Source organism: Taeniopygia guttata, chromosome 34 (genome assembly GCF_048771995.1).
Source record: "Taeniopygia guttata chromosome 34, bTaeGut7.mat, whole genome shotgun sequence".
In the NCBI taxonomy this organism is placed as follows: domain Eukaryota; kingdom Metazoa; phylum Chordata; class Aves; order Passeriformes; family Estrildidae; genus Taeniopygia; species Taeniopygia guttata.
Genome location: NC_133059.1, coordinates 3,952,893 through 3,962,308, shown reverse-complemented (window position 1 = coordinate 3,962,308; position 9,416 = coordinate 3,952,893). Strand labels below are relative to the sequence as shown.

The 9,416-nt window shown below is 71.1% G+C and overlaps 1 protein-coding gene and 1 long non-coding RNA gene across 5 annotated transcripts; one reads left to right on the top strand and one right to left on the bottom strand.

Moving 5' to 3' along the window:
* Positions 1-2,249: 2,249 nt before the first annotated feature.
* LOC140681324 (uncharacterized) lies at positions 2,250-3,183 on the bottom strand. The gene is made up of 2 exons (XR_012052515.1): positions 3,060-3,183; positions 2,250-2,974 (listed from the first exon to the last, which is right to left on the bottom strand). It is a non-coding gene; the product is annotated as an uncharacterized lncRNA (long non-coding RNA).
* A 10-nt stretch (positions 3,184-3,193) lies between these two features.
* On the top strand, positions 3,194-8,790 carry FOSB (FosB proto-oncogene, AP-1 transcription factor subunit). 4 transcript variants are annotated; one of them, XR_012052514.1, is made up of 5 exons: positions 3,194-3,328; positions 4,384-4,659; positions 5,310-5,417; positions 6,801-7,983; positions 8,141-8,790. XR_012052514.1 is itself a non-coding variant. In XM_072920960.1 (5 exons), exons 1-5 carry the CDS (start codon positions 3,203-3,205, stop codon positions 7,195-7,197), a joined length of 756 nt encoding a protein of 251 aa, XP_072777061.1. In that variant the 5' UTR covers positions 3,194-3,202; the 3' UTR covers positions 7,198-8,790. The 4 variants fall into 4 exon arrangements, 2 of the variants coding, with proteins under 2 accessions (XP_072777061.1, XP_072777060.1); XR_012052513.1 differs by having other exon boundaries at positions 8,016-8,790; XM_072920960.1 differs by having other exon boundaries at positions 6,801-6,980; positions 7,132-8,790.
* Positions 8,791-9,416: the final 626 nt, after the last annotated feature.

Sequence of the window (9,416 nt, the reverse complement as noted above, 5' to 3'; positions counted from 1 at the left end):
GGGACACCGCCAGAGGGGCGGGGAAAGCCCGAGGGACCCCCGGGACACCGGGAACGGGACCGCCGGGACACCGGGAACGGGACCCCCGGGACACCGAGAACGGGACCCCCGGGAACCGACCGGGACCCCCGGGATACCGGGACCGGGACCCCGGGGACACCGGGAATGGGGCCGGGAGCCCCGGGAACCGACCGACCCTGGGAACAGGGCCGGGACCCTCGAGACCCCGGGAAAGGGACCGGGACCCCCGAGAACGCGGCGGGACCCCCGGGAACGGGGCCGGGACCTCCAGGAATGGAACGGGACACCCCGAACCCTCCGGGACAACCGGGACAACCGGGGCCGGGACCCCCGGGAATGGACCGGGACCCCCCGAACACTCCGGGACAACCGGGGCCGGGACCCCCGGGAATGGACCGGGACACCGGGAACGGGGCCGGGACCCCCCGGGACCCCGGGAACGGGACAGGGACCGCCGGGACCCCCGGAACACCGGGAACGGGACCCCCGGAACACCGCAGGGAGCCCGAACAGGACACCGGGACCGGGACTCAGGGACGGGAGTCCCGGGACACGCCGGGACCGGGGACACCGGGGACACCGGAGGGGGCGGGGCCCGCGCGGATGAATGACCGAGTGAACCCGGGGGCGTGGGAACCGCCCCCCCCGCCGCTCCCCACGGTCCCGCCGTGACTCAGCGCCGGTTCCCGCCGGTGACATCAGCCCCCGGTGCCCGTCCCGGCGCTGCGAAGGCACCGGGACCCTCCGGACCCCCGTCGCGAACCCCCCGGGACTGCGGGGGACGGGGCCGGTGCACTCCGGTACCGGGATCCGATCCTCAGCCCGGTCCCGGTGACCCCCGGGGGGGAGTTCCCACCGCTCCGGTACCGGGAACAGCTCCAGCCCGGGACGGTGCTCGAGGGGTTACCGGGATGTCCCGGGAGAGGTCCCGGAGGTCCCGGGAGGGATCCCGGGGGGGATTACCGGAGGTCCCGGGGGCTCCTGGAGGACGCCAGGGGATCCCGGGGGCGGAAACGCGGAGATCACCGGCGGGATCCCGGCGAGATCCCGGCAGGTCACCGGGGGAAGCCCACACCGGGGAGACGCCCCGGAGGGGGCGGGGGATACCGGGGATCCCCGGGCGGGGGTGGGGCGGCGGTGTTACCGATGTGGGGGAGGCTCTCGGGGCTCTCGGGGGGTTCCCGGGACCGGGAACCGGAGGTCCCGGCCGGGTTTTCGGGGGTCCTTGTCCCGTTCCCGGTATCCTGGGGGACCCGGTCCATTCCCGGGGGTCCCGGGTCCATTCCCGGTGTTCGGGGGACCCCGGTCCATTCCCGGGGGTCCCGGTCCATTCCCGGGGGTCTAGGCCCCGGTTGTCCCGGTTGTCCCGGAGGCTTCGGGGTGTCCCGGTCCATTCCCGGTGTCCCGGTCCATTCCCGCGGGTCCCGTTCCCGGAGTCCCGGTCCATTCCCGGTGTCCCGGTCCATTCCCGGTGTCTCGGCCCCGGTTGTCCCGGTTGTCCCGGAGGGTTCGGGGGGTCCCGGTCCCGTTCCCGGTGTCCCGGTCCATTCCCGGGGGCCGCAGCCCCGGTTGTCCCGGTTGTCCCGGAGGGTTCGGGGGGTCCCGATCCATTCCCGGGGGTCCCGGCCCCGGTTGTCCCGGTTGTCCCGGAGGGTTCGGGGGGTCCCGGTCCATTCCCGGTGTCCCGGTCCATTCCTGGCTGTCCCGGTCCATTCCCGGTGTCCCGGTCCACTCCCGGTGTCCCGGTCCATTCCCCGGGACTCCCGGCCCCGGTTGTCCCGGTCCATTCCCGGGGGTTCCGTTCCCGGTGTCCCGGTCCATTCCCGGGAGTCCCGGCCCCGGTTCTCCCGGTTGTCCCGGAGGGTTCGGGGGGTCCCGGTCCATTCCCGGTGTCCCGGTCCATTCCCGGGGGTCCCGGCCCCGGTTGTCCCGGTCCATTCCCGGTGTCCCGGTCCATTCTCGGCATCCCGGCCCCGGTTGTCCCGGTTGTCCCGGAGGGTTCGGGGGGTCCCGGTCCATTCCCGGTGTCCCGGTCCATTCCCGGTGTCCCGGCCCGGTTGTCCCGGTTGTCCCGGAGGGTTCGGGCCGTTTCTAGAACCGCGGCCGGTCCCGTTTCTATTAATACGCGGCTTCGCTGCGGCGGCGGCGGCGGCGGCGGCGGCGGCGGCGGCGGCGGCGGCGGAGGGAATCCCTGTGACGTCATTGCTAGGATACCAAACAAACACTCCAGACAAGCCCAAATTTGGTTAATTGCGTCACAGGAACTCCGGGGGGCGTGGCCGGGGGATCCCCCCCGCTCCCGCCGCTCCCCGCCGCCTCTTAACGGCGGCGGCGGCTCCCGGAGCCTCAAACGGCGACGGCGGCCGCGGCCACGGCGGTTCGGAGCTCCGGGAGGGTTCCGGGGGGTCCCGGTGGTCCCGGAGAAGCGGCGGCGGCAGCCGTGACGTCAGCGCGAGGGGGCGGGGCCCCGCCGTATAAAGCGGCGGGACTGCCGCGAGCCGTTCATTCATAAAACCGGAGACCGGGCGAGCGGCGGGAGCGCCACCGGGGCTCGGAGCGGACGTGCCGGAGCCCGGCGAGGGATTTTTTACCGGAGTTGGCGGCGGCCGAGCGGAACTTTGTGGGACGGATGTAGCGGGGATTGTACGGAGAACCGGAGCTTGGCACCGGGGGGGGTTTGTTACCGGACAACTTTGGAGCCCGGCGGGAGTTTGTACCGAGCAACCGGAGCCTGGGACGGACGGACCGCGGTGTGTAAAGGGCGCAGCGGGGGCTTTGGAGCGGCAAACCGGGAGCCGGCAGGACGTACCGGAGCTTATAGCGCACGACCGGAGCTCGGGACGGGCACGGCGGCGTTCGCCAGCGGGACAACCGAGACCCGCAGAGCCGCGCCGGAGCCCGGCACGGATATACCGGAGCTCGCAGGCGCTCACCGGGACGTTGCACCGGAGCCCTGCGCGGACACGCCGGCGGCTCTAACAGCGGACGGGCGCTCCCACCGACCGACCGGAGCCTCACCGGGGCTCACCGCGACTCACCGGAGACCCCTCAGCGACCCCCGGCGGGTTTCCCCCCGCGCTTCCCCCGCACACCGGAGCATCCCGCCGTGCCCGTGATGCCGGTGGCGGCGGCGTGACCCGCAGCCTTGTCGCGGCGGGGCGGCCCCCGCGGCCCCGGGGCCATGTTCCAGGGCTTCCCCGGGGACTACGACTCGGGGTCGCGCTGCAGCTCCTCGCCCTCGGCCGAGTCGCAGTACCTGTCGCCGCTCGACTCCTTCGGGAGCCCCGCGGCCGCCGGGGCCGCGCAGGTGAGCGCCGGTTCGGGGGCGGGCGGGGGAAAGGACCGGGGGAAAGGACCGGGGGGGAACGGACGGCAACGGAGGGGGGCGGGCGTGGGGGGTGGGGCCGTGCGTAAGCGCGCGCGGTGACGTCGCCGCCGGTGACGCGGCACGCACGCACGCGGCGCGCGCGGGTTATTTTTGGGGTGTCCCCCCCCGCCCCCCCCCCGCGTTGTTGTCAGGGGAGACGGGAGGAATGGCCACGCCCACTCCGCCCGTGGCCACGCCCACTCCGCTGCAAAGCCACGCCCACGCGCGCTGTTAAAGCTGCGGCGAGGCCACGCCCCCCCAAAATGATGGCCACGCCCCCTCCGGCAGCGACGGGGAGACCCCCGGGATGGGGGGAGGGGGGATCCGGTGTCCCCCCCCCCCCGGGGCTGCCGGTGTCCCCCCGGGGCCCGTGGGTGCCTCCCACGCCCGTGGGTTTGGGGGGAGGGGGAGGGGTGGGGACACCGGACGGTTTTTTATTTGGGGAGGGGGCTGCGACCCCTCCCCCCCCCCCTTTGGGCCGAGATGGGTCTGGGGGCGCAGGGAGCGGCGGAGTGGGGTGACAAGGACACGGGGGTGTCACCCGCGGGTGGCAGGGAGGTGAGGGTGTCACCCGTGGGTGCCCGGCAGGGTGAGGAGGATGATGATGAGCCGGGGGCGCAGCCCAGTGCCACCAGCTGGGGACAGCGCTGTCCCCAAGGCCAAGGGGGTGACAATGCCACCCTCACCCCGCTGTCACCCCGGGGTGTCACCCCGGTGTCACCCCGCTGTCACCCAGCCCCTCCCGGCGGTTTCATCCCGGTGTCACCCCGGTGTCACCCCGGTGTCACGTCGCTGTCACCCCGGGGTGTCCCCACCGGTGTCACCCCGGTGTCACCCCGGTGTCACCCCGCTGCCCCCACCGCTGTCACCCGCTGCCCACCCAACCCCTCCCGTGAGGATGTCCCCGCCACTATCGCGCCCCTATCGCCCTTATCACGCCTCTATCGCGCCCCTATCGCCGCTATCGCCGCTATCGCGCTGACCCTCCCCCGCAGGAGTGCGGCGGCCCGGGGGACATGCCCGGCTCCTTCGTGCCCACGGTGACGGCCATCAGCAGCAGCCAGGACCTGCAGTGGCTGGTGCAGCCCACGCTCATCTCCTCGGTGGCACCGGGGGCCGCCATGGCGCAGCCGCCGCCGCCCCCGTTGGACCCCTACGACCTGCCCGGGCCCAGCTACACCGGCCCGGGGCTCGGCGCCTTCCCGGGACCCCCGGCACCGACCCCCGCCCGACCGGCCCGGGCACGGCCCCGGCGCGGCCGCGAGGAGACGGTGAGAGGGGACGCGGGGGGTGGCACCTTGGGGACACCGGGGGGTTTGGGGGCGTCAGAGCAGTGGGAGACTGAGGGACACCCCGGGTGTGCCACCCTGGGGACACTGTGAGTGGCAGGAGGTTGAGGGACACCCCGTGTGGTGGCACCTTGGGGACTCCGTGAGCAATGAGAGATTGAGGGACACCTCAGGTGGTGGCACCTTGGGGACATCACGAGTGGCAGGAGATTGAGGGACACCCCAGGTGGTGGCACCTTGGGGACACCGTGAGCAATGAGAGATTGAGGGACACCCCGTGTGGTGTCACCTTGGGGACATGAGAGGAAGCTGGGGACATCGTGAGTGGCAGGAGATTGAGGGTCAGTGGGGTGGTGGCACCCTGGGGACATCATAAATGGCAGGAGATTGAGGGACACCCCAGGTGGTGGCACCTTGGGGACATCGTGAGTGGCAGGAGGTTGAGGGACACCCCGTGTGGTGGCACCTTGGGGACATCCCGTGTGGTGGCACCCTGGGGACACCGCTCTCGGTGCCACCACCGTAGCGAGAGGAAGGCGGCGGGATTTGGGGCCCGGGGGGTGGCAGCGGGGAGGTGACAGCGGGGAGGTGACCCCGGCGGGTGACAGCGGTGACACTGCGGTCCCTCACAGCTGACCCCGGAGGAGGAGGAGAAGCGCCGCGTGCGGCGGGAGCGGAACAAACTGGCGGCGGCCAAATGCCGGAACCGGCGCCGGGAGCTGACGGACCGGCTGCAGGCGGTGAGCGCGGGGACACCGGGACACCGGGACACCGCGACACCGGGACACCGGGACACCGGGGGCTGGCCCTGTCCCCTCCCCGCCCGGGTGGCTTTGTCCCCTCCCCACCCGGGGTGGCCCTGTCCCCTCCCGAGGTGGCTTTGTCCCCTCACGAGGTGGCCCTGTCCCCACCCGAGGTGGGTTTGTCCCCTCCTGGGGTCTCCCTGTCCCCACCCGAGGTGGCTTTGTCCCCTCACGAGGTGGGTTTGTCCCCACCCGGGATGTCCCTGTCCCCTCCCGAGGTGGCTTTGTCCCCTCCCCACCCGGGGTGGCTTTGTCCCCTCCCGAGGTGACCCTGTCCCCACCCGGGGCAGCTTTGTCCCCACCCGAGGTGGCTTTGTCCCCTCCCGAGGTGGCTTTGTCCCCACCCGAGGTGGCTTTGTCCCTTCCCCACCCGGGGTGTCCCTGTCCCCACCGCCCGAGGTGGCAGCGACGCGTCCCCAGAGGGATTTGGGGACACTCCTGTCCCCAGGGAGGCTTTGGGGGTGGTGGCGATGTCCTCGCGGCTGGGGACAGTGGCAGGGGGCTGGGGACAGCGGCGAGGGACAATGACATCCCTGGGGACATCGTGTGTCCTCGGGGGAGGTGGCGATGTCCCCAAGATGTCCCCAGGAGTTGGGGACAGAGCGATGGCCAGCGGTGGCAGAGGGGGACAGTGGCACCCCTGAGAGTTGGGGACAGACGGACGCACAGGGGATGGCGCTGTCCCCTGGCTTGGGGACAGCAGAGGGGACAGACGGACACCCAGAGGTGTCACCAGGCTTGGGGACAGCAGAGGGGACACCCAGGGGTGCCACAGGAGGAGGAAGAGGAGGAGGGTGACGATGTCACCCGTGGGAATAGAGGACACGGTGGGGGACAGACGGACACTCAGGGATGTCCCCTGGCCTGGGGACAGCACCTAGGGGACACCTGGGGACACCAGAGCCCTGGAGGATCCCGGAGAACACTGTGAGGACACCTGGGGACACTTGGGGACAGCTGGGGGACACAGAGGGGACATCAGAGGATCCCGGAGGACACCGGGAGACACCGGGGGGACACCAGGGGACACCAGGGGATCCCGGAGGATCCTGCAGGACACCGGGTGGACCCCGGAGAACACCGTGGGGACACCTGGGGACACCTGAGGGACACAGAGGGGACATAAGAGGATCCCGGAGGATCCTTCAGGACACCGGGTGGATACCTGGGGACCCCGGAGAACACCGTGAGGACACCTGGGGGACACCTGAGGGACACCTGAGGGACACCTGGGGGACACTGGGGGACACCGTGGGGACACTCGGGCACCCCGGGCCACCCCGGCCCCGTCCCCGCGCGTCTGACTCGCTGTCCCCGCAGGAGACGGACCAGCTGGAGGAGGAGAAGGCGGAGCTGGAGTCGGAGATCGCGGAGCTGCGCAAGGAGAAGGAGCGCCTGGAGTTCGTGCTGGTGGCCCACGCGCCCGCCTGCAAAGTCCCCTCCGCCGCCTTCGAGGACATCGCCGCCGCCGCGGCTCCGCGAGGCCCCGCCGCACCGGAGGTGAGCAGCCCGGGCGAGGCGGGGACCGTCGCTTTCCTGCCCCCGGTGCCGTTCCAGGGCCCGCAGGGTCCCTTCCCCGGCTGCTGCCTCCCGCCCGGGGTCCCCGCGGGACCCCCTAACGCCACCCCCGCGTTTGTGTTCACCCACCCAGAGGGAGCCACGTGTGGAGCCTCGCACCAGCGGAGCGGCAGCAGCGACCGGTCCTCGGACTCCCTGAGCTCTCCCTCGCTCCTCGCGTTGTGAACGGGGTCCCCCCTCCCCGAGCGCGCCGCCCCCGGACCCCCCGAGCCCCCCAAAAAAACGGGCACCTCCTCCCTGCCCCCGCCGCGCCTCGGGCTGGGCTTGGCCCGCCCCGCTTTTTTCGGGATTTGTTTTCCCCGGCTCCGCTGGGGATCCTTTGATTTTTTAATTTTTTTAAAATTTTTTTAATTTTTTTTTTTTTATTTTTAGGGGGAGGCTTGAAGGGTTATTTTTATTATTTTTATTCTTTTTTTTTTTGGAGTTTTGGGGTTTTTTTGGCGCCTGGTGGCCGTGATGAGGCTCCCGCCACCCCGTGGCTGTTCGGAGGTGTCCGCCCCCGGTCCCCGCCGCCTCTCGGGGGTCCTACCGGGACCCCCCCGTCCCTCTGGAGATGTCCCCGTCCCTCCGGTGACGTCCCCGTCACCCGGAGAAGGTCCCCACGCTGTCCCCGGCACCTCGCAGGTGGCTGTCCCCAACCCGGGGCGTTCCTGCCGCGCCTCCAGCGCCTCGCAGATGTCCCAGCCCGGCCCTGGTGGCACCTGTGACACACCTGAGGTGTCCCCAAGCCCCCGCTGAAGGTCCCTGTGCCCCATCCCGGTTCCCCAGGAGGGTCCCGGTGCCACCTCCACCCCCTTTGGAGAAGCCGCCGCCGTGTCCCCGTCCCCACAGAAGGTCCAGGTGTCATTTCTGTCCCCCTGGAGATGTCCCGTGTCCCCTCCACGCCGCTCTGAGGGGCTCCACGGGCCATCTCCTCCTTTTCCAGGTGTCCCTTTTGGCCACCTCCTCCTTTTCCAGGTGTCCCTGTGGCCACCTTTACCTGCTCCAGGTGTCCCTTGTGGCCACCTTTACCTGCTCCAGGTGTCCCCGTGGCCACCTTTACCTGCTCCAGGTGTCCCTGTGGCCACCTTTACCTGCTCCAGGTGTCCCTGTGGCCACCTCCTCCTTCTCCAGGTGTCCCTGTGGCCACCTTTACCTGCTCCAGGTGTCCCCGTGGCCAGCTTTACCTGCTCCAGGTGTCCCTTGTGGCCACCTTTACCTGCTCCAGGTGTCCCTTGTGGTCACCTCCTCCTTCTCGAGGTGTCCCTGTGGCCACCTTTACCTGCTCCAGGTGTCCCTGTGGCCACCTTTACCTGCTCCAGGTGTCCCCGCGGGGTCCCCCCCGCTCGGAGGTGCCACCCTGTCACCTCCCTGTCCCCTTCGGGGGGTCCCTGCGGCCTCCAGGTGACCCCTGCAGGTCACCTCCCGCCCTGGGTGCCCCTCCGCCCCCCGGCTCACCTGCCCAGGTGTGCCCCGCCCCCGGTGCCCGCCCCGCTCGGGCTCTCCGGTCCCGCTCGCCCCCCGCCCGCCCGTGCCCCGCCTGTCCCGGTTCCGCTTGTCGGCCCCGCCCCAGCCCCGGTACATAAATCTATTTTTGTTGCGCGGGAGATGTTTAATTTTTTATTATTATTATAACGAGGATAATTATTGTCGCCCTGTGCCGTGTTGGTGCCCGCCCGGGGCCGCCCCCCGGGCCCCCCGTCCGCGCTCGTCCCGCCCCACACGTGGCCAATAAAAAGCAGCTTCCAGCGGCTCCCGGTGCCGTTCTTGGGTGCGGGGACACCGGGAGGGATCAGCGGGGCGGGGCGGGGACGGGGGACAGCGGGGACAGCGGGGATAGAGGGGACAGCGGGGATAGAGGGGACACAGGGACACGGGGACAGAGGGGACACAGGGACAGCGGGGACAGAGGGGACAGAGGGGACAGAGGGGACAGCGGGGATAGAGGGGGGACAGCGGGGACACGGGGACAGCGGGGACACAGGGACAGAGGGGACACGAGGACAGCGGGGACACGGGGGGGACACGGGGACACGGAGCCCGTGGGGACACGGGGGGTGACACCCAGCTCGTGGGGACAGAGGGGACACGGGGACAGCGGGGACACGGATCCCGTGGGGACACGGAGCCCGTGGGGACACGGGGGGGACACGGAGCCCGTGGGGACACGGGGGGGGACACGGGGACACGGGGGCACCGCTCCGTTGCCCCACCCACCTGTCAATCAACGGGGAAATGGGAGGGGCGGCGGCCACGCCCCCCCGCAAGCCACGCCCCCTCCCGCTCGCTGCAGTTCCGCCGGTGACCGGCAGGGGGAGCGCGGGGAGAGGAACTGGGGGGCGCTGCCCAGTTTGGGGGGTCCTTTCCCAGTTTGGGGGA